The following is a 14,095-nucleotide window of genomic DNA, read 5'->3' on the forward strand; positions in this document are numbered from 1 at the left end:
AGAGCAAAAAGAAAGAGAAACTGTAAGGGAGAGAAATCAAAACAGTGTCCAAATCAGTGGACAAAACCCAAAGCATGCGTGCAAGCTGGGACTACCCACCTACCCACCTTCTGTGCTGTCCAGTTCCTACATCTATTCTCATGGACAGGATGGAAAGGATGTCAGCAGCTTGGCTGGAAGAACAAGGCAGGAGGAAGAATCCACTCACTGAAGACACTGTGTGTACTAGAACTCACTGTCTGAATGACACTAGAAAGAATTTGAGGAAGGTGATGTTAAATAATAAACAGCCAAACTGTTTTTCAGTGTTGATGAGACCAGTATTGTGGGGGGAAGTGGAAGAGTGGAAGAGAATATTGCACCCAGCTTTAGAACTGCTGTGGCTTCACTCTTCTCTTAGAAGGCAATGCTGAAGGCAACTACAAACTGCATTCACTGCTAATTTTCCATGCTGAAAATCTAAGGGGCCCTCTAAGAGCTATGTGAAAGCACTTTTGTGTGTTTGCTGGTATGCAAACAAGACAGAATGGATGACAGATCCCATCATTCAGCAGTATTTTGCAAAGGAGCTCCACACTGAGCTCAAGGAATATTGCAAAAAGGAGGGCATTCATTTCAATACCCTGCTGCTTTTGGACAATGCCCCTAGCTGTCCTGCAAACACCCAGGATACATATTTTGTTGTTTTCTACCCACGAAACACCATCTCCCTTTTGCATGGGTTCCATGCACCAATGTGCAATTCAATTTTTCAAGTCCTACTACCTTCACTCTGTGTTGTATGATTTAGTGAGACAGACTAATGAATATGACATCACAGACAATGAAAAGGCCTTTAATATAGAGGATGCCATACAGTCAATGATACCAATTTCAGCAGACAGCATTTGGATGTTGCTATGTCCACAATTTTGTCATGTCTCTGCTGCCCTCAGTATTGAAGACATCATCACCACAAACAAAGCCAGTGCAGAAAAAGCAGAGTCAGACTGGAAGAAGAACCCATACAGGAAGTAGACTCAAGCAGTTTCTGGGATCTCATGGAGAATTGTCCAAGGAAAACCTAGTAGAACTAGAGAAAGAGTGGTCATATGAAGAAGAGTAGGCACCCTCACCACAAAGCTAGGAAGAGCTATCAGAACATCTTGTTCATAATCTAAGCATCAAAGTTTTGTGAGAAATGTCATGTCAATGTTCCTTTGATACTCAAAAAGAATGACATACCCAAACAGAAGTTCTGTTGATCAGTGTGGAATAAAACCATTGTGGCTACAAAGCAGGTAACTCTGAGGCCCTTTGTGACAGCAAATGTGTCAATGACTGCTGTTCTTCCTTCTGTCAACAGAAGTCTAACTTCAGCTTTGAATGAAGCTCCTTCTCTTTGTAATAAGCTGGTGATCAAAGATCACCAGTTGTTGTGTCTTATGTTCCTTATGATGTGCCTTCCTGACTCCTCTAAAGATGAAGATGTGCTGTTTCTGTCCTCCTGATGTGCTTTTTCCCCTTGGCAAGCCCTGCTGGGAAGGCCACAGCAGATGTGTTGCCTCTGCTCCTTCTGCAGAAGGCACAGCAGGAGATGTTCTAACCCCTTTCTCTCCTGATGGGCTTTCTCCACCTGGGAAGATGCTGGAGATGGAACAGCAGAATACAGCTCTTTCCAGATGCTCTCTACCTGTCTTCTCCTCTGAAAAAGAACTATTGTCTAAAGGCAAACCAACTCACCCCCAGCCAAGCACCCTTGGGATCTGCAGTTGCTGCCTCTCTTTGTCCTTCTGGAGAACACCTGCTTGCTTCTAGTAGCAGGATGAATAAAACTGCTAACTTCTTTGCTATTTCAGCTCTGTCAGAATGTACACACATACTCCGTTTCCAATGGTTGCTTATGGAATAAACTCCCCCTATTAATATTGGTCTCAATTTACACTGCAAGTGGAGGAACACAACCCCAACATAAATCAAGAACTACCCATACTTCAAGGGCATGACGTCGGCTGCAGCAATTCAGTTCATTTCAATATCTTATTATGGACACAGATCAGCACATTGTTGCAGCAAAATGAAGAAGACAATGAAGTCGGCTGTAGCCCAACAAAACTTTTTAGTCTTTAAGGTACGTAAGACATTTATTTTCTTACAGGATAGAAGTTGTTATTTCTCCCTTTGAAAACTGCTACACAGAGTTCTACCACAAGTGCCTTCCGCATTCCCTCCCACTAGAATGCAACATTTTCATTTGCTAAAAATGTTATTTCAATTCCAGTTAAAAGGCTGCGTCTCACACCACTTTTTCTCAGCAGGAATGAGATGTGCTGCCAGCTGAATCCTTTCCACCCTATTTATAATACATAAACAGCCCTTCATTGCTGGCTATCTTGAATTTTATGCTTGTTATAACAGAACTTCCTTCCAGAAACAAGAAGCTTCCCTTACCATGGGCCAATAATAAGCACAGAGCGTGGTTGCTTGTTATCTGATCACTAGCTGAAATGAAGACCAGGATTCCCACCCCAACAAACACAACTGAACTTTGATATACTTGAATTTTGCAGTTACATCAAGTATCTGACTTCCATTTTAGCCCAGCGGTTCCCAAACATGGATCCTCGGAGGCTCTTGGACATCAGTTCCCAGAAGCTCTAGCCCTCATAGCCAATGGCAAGTATTCTGGGAGCTGTAGACTAAAAACATGAGAGAAGAGGTAGCAGAAGAAATCAGAATTGGTGGCAGAGAGGACACTTAAAGATATGTGGGGAAGACATGTCTTCCACTCTGAGAGCATTTCTAAAGAATAGGGTATAAATAATATAAATAATAGTAATAATAATAATGATAATGTCTCTGGGGAAGGAGTATCTGTGCTCGATTACAGTTGCCCCTCCAAGTCGGCGGACTTGAAATGCGCAGACTTGGAAATCCACGGAGGGGCAACCACTATTAATCTTAATGGGGTGTGTGCCCATGGTGTGCACCCTGAATACATGTGCCCCATTCAAACCTATGAGCTTGAATATGCGCAAGATTTTGAACTCGCAGGGGGTCCAGAATGGATCCTCCATGAGTTCAAAGGGGCAACTTTATTGGAAAGAGTCCTTTGCTTTGGAGTGGGTCTTATAGTTTAAATCTCTCCTTTCCTGGTCCATACCAGTCTCCAGTCGTTTGCAGAGGCATGTGGCCTCTGTAGACCCCCTACACACACACACACACCAGCTGCACCTTTCTCTGCCCTGATGAAGGATTGAGGGTCCCTCTGCTCTGGGGAGATGCTTCTCCCTTGCACCTGATCACCCTGGGAGCAGCAAATGAGCAACTGGCTGAGCAGCAGCCAAGAGCAGGCTGGCATGGGTGAGAGGCTTCTCAGTTGCTGCTCCCAGGGTGATGGGGTGCAAATAGAACAGCGACTGAGCAGTCAATCAAACAGCAACCAAAAATATTCTCATCTCTGGCAGCCTTTGCTGCAAGACCGGCACAAGCAAGAAACTTCTCAGTCGCTGCTCAGCCAACTGCTCGGTTGCTGCTCCCAGTGCGACTTGGTGCAAAGGAAGCAGCGACTGAGATTGGTTGTTTTGAATTCGCAGCAGACCTAATTGGGGGTGATAGGATTATCACCCAAGAGGAAAGGGGGGCAGTAGCCCGAAAAAATTTGGGGATCACTGTCCTAGATAAACTACAGTGGGTTCTCACCATCCGCGGATCTGAGCATCTGCCAATGGGCAAGCCTCGTTCTTCTCAATGGCAGCGGAAGCACACATCTGCATGTCACACCACCACTGGGGACAACAGAACTTGAGGTCTGATGTTTCTTCTTATCCATGGAGGGAGGGGGGACTGATCCCCCACTAATAAAAAGAGCCGACTGTATCTGTGCACTGTTCTTCAGTGCATCATCAATTCAGACATTTGCCATGTGGTGCAGAGCTGATGGCTCTCTGGCCCTCCAGATGTTGGACTCAAACTGCGAATCAGCCTGTGACAATCTGACGAATGTGGAGAGACAATGGGCTTATCAGTTCAACAACGTAAGAAGGACCACAAACCACCAGACCTGCTCTTCTGGTACTACAGAAGGATCAATTCACATTGTGGAAATAGGTGGCACTTGTCAATGATCTTTCTGCCCATCCCCAAAGTAGATAGCCTAGAGCTGTCAATCAAACAAAACACGGAATCCAGGCTATCTAGAAAGTCTATAGAATTTACTGTATATACTCATGTATAAGTAATTGACCCAAAAACCCTGAGTCGACCTATCCATGGGCCAATGTACTTTTACTCTTGTCTTAAAAGGAACCATGCCCTGGTCTAAGGCAAGAGTGTCATCTTGCACTGATGGGAGGAGGGTCAGAAACACTGACCCTCATCTACTCTCTTATCCATCCAGCCTTTAATGTGAGCAGAAACAGTTACGCCTCCTGCAATTTTGTAAATTTGTTGGCACTGTTTTCTTTGCTTCGACCTTTACATCCTTTTGTTATGTGGCCCTAAGTTTTACCTTCAACTTATCCATGAGTCATATCAAAAGCCATAATTTTGGCCCCAAAACCTACAGTCGACTTATACATTAGGTTGACGTATATAGTCGAGTATATACGGTCACTGTTCCCTTTCAGTTCCCCCTGCCCCAAAATTCATGGCAAATACCTTTTATTCGGGAGGCAATCTGGCCAGGACACACATTCTGGACTGTACAAGGAAGCACTGCTGATATTTGATAAGAGTTTTACTGCCAGCAAGCTTCCTGATCACATCAATATACAACATGAGGGCAGGCTCTTGGTGTAAAATGCACCGTGACTAGACCCATTTTGGAGCCACACGATTAATTCCCAGCGGAAAAGGAACAAGCTCCAGTTCATGGATGTACTTATATTCCATATTCTCAAATGGTAGCAAAGCGTCTACATTCTCTATGTTTCCCCACTGAGGCACTCGGGCTGAAAGTATATTCAGCACCTTTGAGACACACAGATTTATTTCAGCGCTTTGGTGGATTTCAATCAGAACGGTGCACCTGAAGAAATCCATGGCAGCTCATGCTAAGCCAACGCGTCTTGAAGACGCTGCTAGAGGTCCAACCTTCATCCAGTCCCCTTTCTTTTACTATAGGTCGGCCTGAGAGTAGAGCCAGCGTGGCATGTATGTTGTATTGTCTAAATATGACAATGGGGAGCCTTTGGGGAGGAAGGCGGCTCTGATGCAGGGACTCCATCTTCCGACAGGCTTCTTCTGACTGGGCACTTTGCAGCGTTACTGCATCCTCCGGAGTCAAGGAAGCGGAGGATAGTGGTTTGGGTTTTTTGTGTGTGGATTTTTGGGGCTCTGTGGCCACGTTCTGGAAGAGTTTACTCTTAGGTGGCTCTCATTTCTCTGAGGATGCCAGCCACAGAAGCTGGCGAAACGTAAGGAATAAACTCTTCCAGAACATGGCCACAGAGCCCAAAAACCCACACACAAAAAAACCTATGGATGCTAGTCACAGAAGCCTTCCACTTCACAGTGGTTCAAGTGTTGGACTATGACTCTGGAGACCAGGGTTTGTATCCTGGCTTAGCCATGTAAAACCACTGGGGTGACCCTGGGCAAGGAGTCACACTCTCTCAGCCTCAAAGGGAAGGCAAACCAAACCGCCTAAACGAATCTTACTAAGGAAACCCCATGGCAGGATCGTCTCAGGGTCACCATAAAGTCGGAAAGGGCTCAAAGGCACGCAGCTCAGGACCTGAAAAGGCGAGACGCAGTTATTTGAGCATTGGACTGTGACTCTATAGAGACCAGGGTTCGAATCTCGGCTCAGCCACAGAAACCCACAAGTCACACTCTCTCAGCCTCAGGGGAAGAAGAAGAAGAAGGCAATGGCTGAATCCCCTCTGAACAAACCTTGTCAAAGAAAACCCCAAGATATGTCTTCTGATATATATTGTGATTATATATATATTGATATATATTCTGATAGAAGAGGCAGCTTCATACCTACAACATGGACACTCTCAGTCCTGAGCCTTTAAGGACTGAAAGAAAGAGAGTCAGAGAAAGAGAAAGTCCCTTTTTTCCTCCTTATGAACTTGAGAAGGAAACATTTTTGCCTCCTTGGATTTTTTTATTACTCTTCCTCCTCCCATTCGCGCGCGTTCACGTCACTCACCGCCCCTCCAGCCAATCCCCGCCGCCCTCGCCACAACTTGCGCCCGCCCCCAACCAACATCCCGCCTCCCTTTCGCATTCCAAAGTCACCGCCACGCCCCCTTTCCATTAGCCACGCCCCCTCGCTTCGTTGCCGTTTAGAACTCTCGCCTCCCTCTCTCTCTCTCAGGAAGAGGGGCTCGTTCGTCCTGGCGCGCGCCTGGAAAAGAAGGAGGGGGGGAACCAACCGTCACTCTTCTTAAGGGAGGGGGAAACCGTCACTTGCCTTGGTCAGCTGCGTCCGTCTCAGTTTTTAAACTCCTTGGGTGGGGAGGGCGAGGCCCCGCCCCCTCTCTCTCCAGCCAGCCCCTCCCAAGAGCCAGCGGCTTCAGCAGCAACAGCAACACTAACAGCAGCAGCAAAAGAAGCGGGCTCTTGAATCAGTATAGGTTGAGTGGGCGGGGCCGCCGCCGCCGCTGCTGGGAGTGGGCAACCCGATCTGGCCAATCGGAGGCTGAGAGGGGCAGTCCTACGCAAATACTGCCTCTGGATCTGGCCCGACCTGGCCAATCGGAGACCGAGAGGCGGTGCTATGCAAATATTCCTTTTCTTTCTGGCCCCGCCCCCGCAGAATTCCAAGGAAGGGAGGGGCCGAGGCTGAAGGAGAGACTGAAGAGGCTCTTTTTTAAGAACCCCAAATAAACATCATTTGTCTTCCTCGCTGGGTGCTGGGAGTGGGCCGCCCGATCTGACCAATGGGAGGCCGGGGGGGCGGTCCCATGCAATATTCCATCCGGTTCTGACCAATAGGAAGCCTGGAGGGGCGGTGCTATGCAAATACCTCCCCCTCTCTGGCCCCGCCCCCGCTGAATTCCAGGGAAGGGAGGGGCCCAAGCTGAAGGAGGGAGGGACTGAAGAGGCTCATCTATAATAATAACAACCCCAAATAAACATCATTTATTTGTCCTCTCCACAAAGGAGGACAAGACACCACAAAATGTAGGGCACTCCAGAAAAAATGGAGGGCATTTCCCAACACAGAAAACTTAAGCACTCTTAGGAATGTAAAGCCATGCCTCTTGGACACTGGGATTCCTCCTGGACAGGAGGAGGTTGGGAATGGAGGACATGTCCTGGAAAAGGAGGACCACCTGCCTGAGAAGGGCCAAGTGTCCTAAGGCCCAAAGCAAATGTCAGCCATTAAAGAAAATTGGGGGGGGGGGGGGAGGGCCAAAATAAAAGCTAAGTACAGTATCAGGAAGCCTGAATCATGCTCAAAATAGAGGACACTCTGGATATTCTCAGTAGGAACCAGAGGGACCAGGTGTCCTAACCTCAGAGGAGGACAAGGCACCACAAAGTGTCGGACACCCAAGAAAAAATGGAGGACATTTACCCACACAGGAGCTGAAAACACTCAAAAGAAATCCACCCTTCTTAGTCCTGTTCAAAATAGAGGACATTTTGGAATTCCTCCTGGATAGGAGGTGGTTGGAAATGGAGGACAGGTCCTGGAAAAGGAGGAAGGACTTGTCTGAATGCAGAGCATTCAAAAAAATGGAGGGCATGATCAAATAAAAGCTGAAAACACTCCTATCTTCATAAATTCATGCTTTCTTTTTTTCAGTCATGCTTCAAATGGAGGACAAGTTAGAATCCTTCCTGGACAGAAGGCTGAAATGGAGGGTCTGTCCTGGAAAAGGAGGACCACCTCTGCTTTTCCTGGATGTAAAACCTTGGCCCGAAACACACTGCAGAAATAATCCAGTTTGAGACCACTTTAACTGCCCTGGCTCAATGCTAAGGAATCCTGGGAATTGTAGTTTATTGTGGCACTAGACTAGAGCTCTCTCTGACAGAGAAGGCTGCACATCTCACAAAACTACAGCTCCCAGAATTCCCTAGCACTGAGCCAGGGCAGTTAAAACGGTCTCAAACTGGATTATTTCTGCAGTGTGTTTTGGATCCTTTGGTGGTGGTGGTGGGGGGGGTTGAGAATTAACCCACACTTTCCTTATTACATGGCATTCGAACGCAATCTATAGATTTCTACCCAGAAGTGACTCCCATTGTGTTGAATTACCTTAAGTCCCTGGTAACTGGATATGAGGTCTTAATACCCTAAAGGCACCAGATCCTGGCTGGTTTTGGAAGCCAAACAGGGTCAGTCCCAGTTAGCACTTGGAGGGGAGACCACCAACAAATACCAGTCACTGTAGGTCATATTTTAGAGGAAAGAACTAGCAAAACCACTCTGAGTAATTTTTGCCCAAGAAAGCCCTGTGAAATATATTGCAAGGATGAACGCAATGAAAAGTAGGCAAGCAGATTTGTTCCTGTCTGCACTCTACTGTATACGATTATAGTTTGCCGTAGGTATAGTTGTACAGAGAGGCTGGGTTTTTAATAATCATTTTTATTATTTATTGATGAATATCAAATAAGCCACATAGAGGTGTTTTTTTCTTTTCTTTTGCTGAAAGGCAATTATTGGAACCTTTAATACATAAATGAATAAACACTAGTGGAACCGTACCATGGACCTAAATCACAGGCTCTGCAGAACTGTACTGTTAACATGTAAGCCAAGCGAGGGACAGGCAGATGAGGGCAAAATACCTAATTCCAACAAGCAAGAAACAACCTGTGGATGCACGCACCCATAAAGCAGAATAAGCTCTTTCATACAGTGCCAACATACACTAAGGAATACATTCAGTACCAAAACTACTATAGTTGTGTAAGGAGGCCAACCCAAACATGCCAAACAAAAAGGTTTAAAATTCCTTACTTCATACTTCTCTGAAAATGTGAGAAACCAAGACTTCAGTTACTTACTCAGAGGTTATTACTTCCTCTTGTAGGCATCATTTCACATGTCTAGTCCAGGGATGTGCACTTCCGACACATTATTTAAGGCCGAGGTGATATCAAAGATTACGAAAAGTATTGCTACAAGTTGCTGATTTGGTTATTTCTTTTTTTAAAATTTGTTTTGAACAAAAACATAAACAAGCTGGAATAAGGTAGTTTTTGTGGTATGTAAACGTTATGAAATTCCCTGATAACATTAGAAGATTAAGTATCAGAAGAACTCTTTCTAGGCTTATGTAAACATGCAGCCATGAAGATTACTATTAAGAGCTGCATCTCCAATAAGGAAAAAATGTGTCAGAAATAGGCACAAATTCCAAAGGAGGTTTGTTTTCCCATTACTTAAACGTCTACAGTTAAATTTCCTTTTCCCCTAGCCACAAAAAACGTCATCCAGTACACGTGATTCTATAATTCTTAATGTTTAGTACTTGAATTAATTACATTAGACTTGAAACAATCTCAGTTCTAAAGGTTAAAGGAGGTGCAGTCTGTCCAAGTATTCATCACATCATTTCTTCCACTTTTAAATGCATCTGGAGTCAGTCACACCAGAACACTTACTCCATGTTCAACATGAAACAGAAACGGGAAACATACTCTGTTAAACAGTTTTAAAATCATACTTCCTCTTCTTTAGTCGTATCCGATCTTCCTTTTTTTCCCCTTTCTTCCTTTCTTTTTTTAGGGGGTGAGAATACAATTTGATCCATCTGAAATGGGATTCGGGAACCGTATACCTATTTGTCGCTCACAATATCTCTGGCAATGAGTTCTTTCATTATTTCATTGGTACCACCATAAATTGGCTGAACACGAGCATCGACAAAAGATCTGGAGAGAGAAAAAGTGCCAATGAGTACCAAAATATATCAGTAACTCTATACCAGAGTTAGGTAACGTTGACAAGCCCAGAGGCCAATTTTCTGTCCCTGGGGTCTTCTGGATGCCACAGAGTCTATGAAAAAAGCCAAAACTTGAGAAAGAGGAACACGTTTTCTAAAATGTGAAACAGAGAAGCAGGAGTGGCTTCTTTTATAGGTGTCAATTCACCCTTTTTGCCTCAAAAAGGGTAGCCTAAGGGATGCTGAGGCACAAGGGGGGGCACATGCAGCTCCAGAACCCACATTTTGCCATTCCTGTTCTAAATATAACTATGCATGTCACTGAGATATATATTGACAGGCTGGGGTCCCAGTGACACAACTGCTCTAAAAGAATGTATAGTTCAAAGTGTGAAAGAAGCTCTTAATCATTGACAAGTGCCACCTATTTCCACAATGTGAATTGATCCTTCTGTAGTACCAGAAGAGCAGGTCTGGTGGTTTGTGGTCCTTCTTACGTTGTTGAACTGATAAGCCCATTGTCTCTCCACATTCGCCAGATTGTCACAGGCTGATTCGCAGTTTGAGTCCAACATCTGGAGGGCCAGAGAGCCATCAGCTCTTAATATGCAAGTCAGTACTTGTGCCATGGTGATTTTATACACACACACATACTTTCACCTACTCTGCCCACAACACTTGTTCATGAGTATTTTACAATACTCATCTTTCTTAAAAAGAAAAAGCTGAAATTCTTTGGAATATAAATGTTCCAAAAGACATCTCATTTGTGTGGTGTTTTATGTAAAGACTAACCATTGTTCTCACACAGATCCCAAAAGTCAAATAAGTGAAGATACTGTACCAAGTATTAGTCTCGAAGCACACTTTGTGATTCTAGGTGGCAATCCTTGTTGTAGCTGGCTTGCATTTTAAATTATGCTTCACTGTGGCACATGAAGTGGACTACTATCTTCCTTTAATTGAACCAATCACAAAAACGAGTGGCTGCATTTTCATACAACATCTCTCTCACCACAGAAAGAAATCTAGAAACTGATAACTTCATTAAGAGGAATCAGTCTTAGACGCTATGGAGAACTAATGGAGACAAATATTTTTCTCTGTTTTACTAATATTGATGATTTCTTCTGTTTTTATTGGGGGGGGGGGGGTATCATTCAAACCAACAAAACCAACTAGATTCCTTATAATTCAGATGTTCCTGACAATTCATAACCTTGTAGTTCCATTTGTTTAAAAAAAATGCATTCTTAATAAAGATTATTTTCCATATATCAACAGTGACAGTTTTGTGCCAAATCTTCTGTTCCCAACGTAATAATGTGACTTTCAGTCTGTAAAGCATGTTAGTACTGCATATTCCAACTTCTTCAAAAACATTCCTTTATTTCTGAAAAAATCAGGAGGAGTTTTCCCCCCAATGCTTCAACATTTCTGGAAATTTTACATCTATAGCCCAGAGACTATGTAACCCAATCATCACCCTGTGTTTTGATAAAGAATGTACATTCAACTCAAGGCAAAAGAAGTTTAAGTAACACACAAAAATAAAGTATATAATAAACTTAAGTCTATGGGTTAATGGAAATTTGCTTTCTCAGGAGGCTGGAGCCTTCTCATTTGACTTTTATAACTGCTGCATTAGCATTTTCTAACTAAAAGAATACTCTCACTCTTGAAGAGTTTATAGACTAACAGGATAAATAAAGGACAGGTGAAACATCTGCCTTTATGGATGATCAGTTTTCTCAACAAAACAGCATGATTGTGAAGATAAAAAGCAAAGTCACTTACTTTGCAATTGGATACTCCCACATATATCCCCATCCTCCATGGAGCTGTACACACTGAGTAGCCACATTGTTTTGGAGATCAGAAGCCCTTAAGTGGAAAAGGGGAAAAAAAATCCAAAACAACTGAGCTTTTAGGTAGTTCAAAGATTACTTATAGCAAACTCTCTTTATTCATTGATACTAGTTTAAGTAGCCATTATACTGTTCACTGAATTATTTGCATATTCAATTATTTTTAATATGTTTGACCATGTCAAATTTAATATGTAACTAATTTAAAAAATGGCCAGGAGTTGCATACTTTTTGAGAGCTCATATTAATGTTCAAAATCATGTGTTGGCTATAGAAGTTGTTCAAAGGAAAAACTATAGCTTTGACATTCAACAACAGCTTAATTTTGTGTAAAAATCTTCCTCAAGTGCTCCAAGGAGTAACTTGGTTGGTTGGTACGTACCTCGCCACCCCTTTAATCCCCATTGTTTTCAACACCAGTTTAGTATATACATAGATTATCTGGGACTAGGACTGTTTCCCACTCAGCAGGGGAAGCAAAACAGATTTATGTGAATATAGCCAAAGCCAAGAACAAGATAAATAACCCCAAAGAGAAACAACTTTGCTTGAGAAGGTCATTTAAAAATTATATTGGGAGGGTAAGATAAGGTCTTTGTAGGTTGCAATAAGGAAAATATGTGACTGACATAATACAACATTCCAGAAATTCCAGAAAAGGTCACTTGCACAGAATTTCAGATAGCTAGACAAATGGTGACTTATTTTCTCAGAGACTAAAAGTCAATTATTTTCCTATCAAGTATTTCAACTCCAGATTTTTTTCCCCGTTACTAGAAATCTCTCATCTGGATTCTGTTATCTGTGTCTAATTTTTACTTTATATGCCAGTTTGGGTCTCATTAAAACTACAAACTCTTAGAAATGTTTTCTGCTCTTTTCCTAATCTCACATCTGATTCCATTCACTCATCTAGTTAATTTAAGCTGGCATCTGTACAAAGTATTACCTTAGATGTTTTTACTTGTCCAACTTTGTCTGGTGAAACATAAGTTAATCTGTAACAGCAATAACAACCCAGGGGCTTTCTTCTCTAGCTAATGAAAAATGCAACTTTAAGAGGCAACCCAGGTCAGGGTTTATTATAATATGGCAGCAGGCAATACAGTATATCCATTCTGAAGCAAAATTTAGGGGGGGAAAGTTTGGAGTTAAACATCACGTTCATGTTTTGCAGTACTCTGTACAGACCTTTGTACTTGATAAATCTTGAATGGCTCTGTAATCAAATGAAATAGAGGCCTGTTACAGACTGCCAAAATAAAGCTGCTTCGGGTCTCTTTGGAGGTATTCTGTTTAAATGATGCATGGGTCCTAAGAGTCCGGAGGTCGCGCCAAAGCCACACTCCATTCCTAAGCACTGGAGTGCAGCTTTGGTGCAGCTTCTGGATTCTTAGGATGCATGCATCATTTAAATAGCATACCTCCAAAGAGACCCGAAGCAGCTTTATTTTGGCAGTCTGTAACAGGCCTAAGTTTCCTAAAATCAGACCTCTTTTACTCAGTGTTTTCCAGATGTGTTAGAAGATGTGTCCCATCATTCCCAGCTAGCAGGGGAGTTGTACACATGTGGAAGGTGTCAGGTTGAGGAAAACTGACTAAGCCCTTTCCATTCTGTAAATAAGTATTTCCTCTCACCAAAAATGAGTACCGTAAATGAACGAATAAACAAACAAAAAACAGTAAAGTAAAATAAAAACATAGAGGAATCTACCATCTAGAGCAGACATCACCTCCACTTTTGCAGACATTGCCAGTTGCCCAGAACTCATATTTTATTTATTTACCATACATACTCGACTATAAGTCGACATCATGTATAAGTCAAGGGCAGGTTTTGGGGCCAAAATTATGGATTTTTATATGACCTGTGGATAAGTCAAGGATAAAACTGAATGGCATGCGACAAAAGATGTAAAGGATGAAGTAAAGAAAAAAGATGCCAAAGAACTTACAAAATTCTGGCAAACATAACTGATTGTGTTTACCCAAAAGGCTGGATGGATGAAAGAGTAAAGGGGGTTGGTGCTGCTTTTACGTGCTCTGGGAAGGTACTAAGCTCTCACCTTTCATGGATGTTTCCCTTTCTAAATAAGAGTTAAGTTACAGTACTGACATTGCCCCATGTCAATCAAGTTTTTTGGGTTCAATTCTTGAATTTAAATTTCTAGACCTATACATGAGTATGTACAGTATTTAAATAGTGTGTTTTTTTTCCAGATTTTTTCTTACCTTCAAAACATGCAAAAACACTCCCAGCCCCAAGAATCATAATACTTCTAATTTCATCAGAGTCCTTCTCAAAATGGCAAGACAAAGTGGCCCCATGCAGTTGCCCACCCATAAACTTGAGCTCATTTTCTTTAAGAACATGTGACAAGGTACAGATC

General features: G+C 42.9%; 2 protein-coding genes across 10 annotated transcripts in view; both read right to left on the reverse strand.

Moving 5' to 3' along the window:
- The window catches only part of KANSL1L (KAT8 regulatory NSL complex subunit 1 like), a 51,857-nt gene extending 45,293 nt beyond the window's left edge, over positions 1 to 6,564 (reverse strand). For 3 of the 8 annotated variants that reach the window (XR_006101917.1, XR_006101906.1, XM_042449301.1), the window contains exon 1: positions 6,404 to 6,563. The gene's annotated coding sequence lies outside the window, so the exon portion shown is untranslated. Of the gene's footprint in view, positions 1 to 107; positions 129 to 6,403 lie in introns of those variants that run through there. The other 5 variants (XM_042449333.1, XM_042449350.1, XM_042449343.1 and 2 more) reach the window with 3 other exon arrangements.
- Positions 6,565 to 8,517: 1,953 nt separating this feature from the next.
- Positions 8,518 to 14,095, reverse strand: part of ACADL (acyl-CoA dehydrogenase long chain) — a 41,635-nt gene continuing 36,057 nt past the window's right edge. For both annotated transcript variants that reach the window (XM_042445199.1, XM_042445198.1), the window contains exons 10-11: positions 11,634 to 11,720; positions 8,518 to 9,825 (exon numbers count right to left, since the gene is read on the reverse strand). In XM_042445199.1, coding sequence (XP_042301133.1) covers positions 9,732 to 9,825; positions 11,634 to 11,720 — 181 coding nt within the window. In that variant the 3' untranslated portion in view covers positions 8,518 to 9,731. The remainder of the gene's footprint in view (positions 9,826 to 11,633; positions 11,721 to 14,095) is intronic.

Source organism: Sceloporus undulatus, chromosome 1 (genome assembly GCF_019175285.1).
Source record: "Sceloporus undulatus isolate JIND9_A2432 ecotype Alabama chromosome 1, SceUnd_v1.1, whole genome shotgun sequence".
Lineage (NCBI taxonomy): Eukaryota > Metazoa > Chordata > Lepidosauria > Squamata > Phrynosomatidae > Sceloporus > Sceloporus undulatus.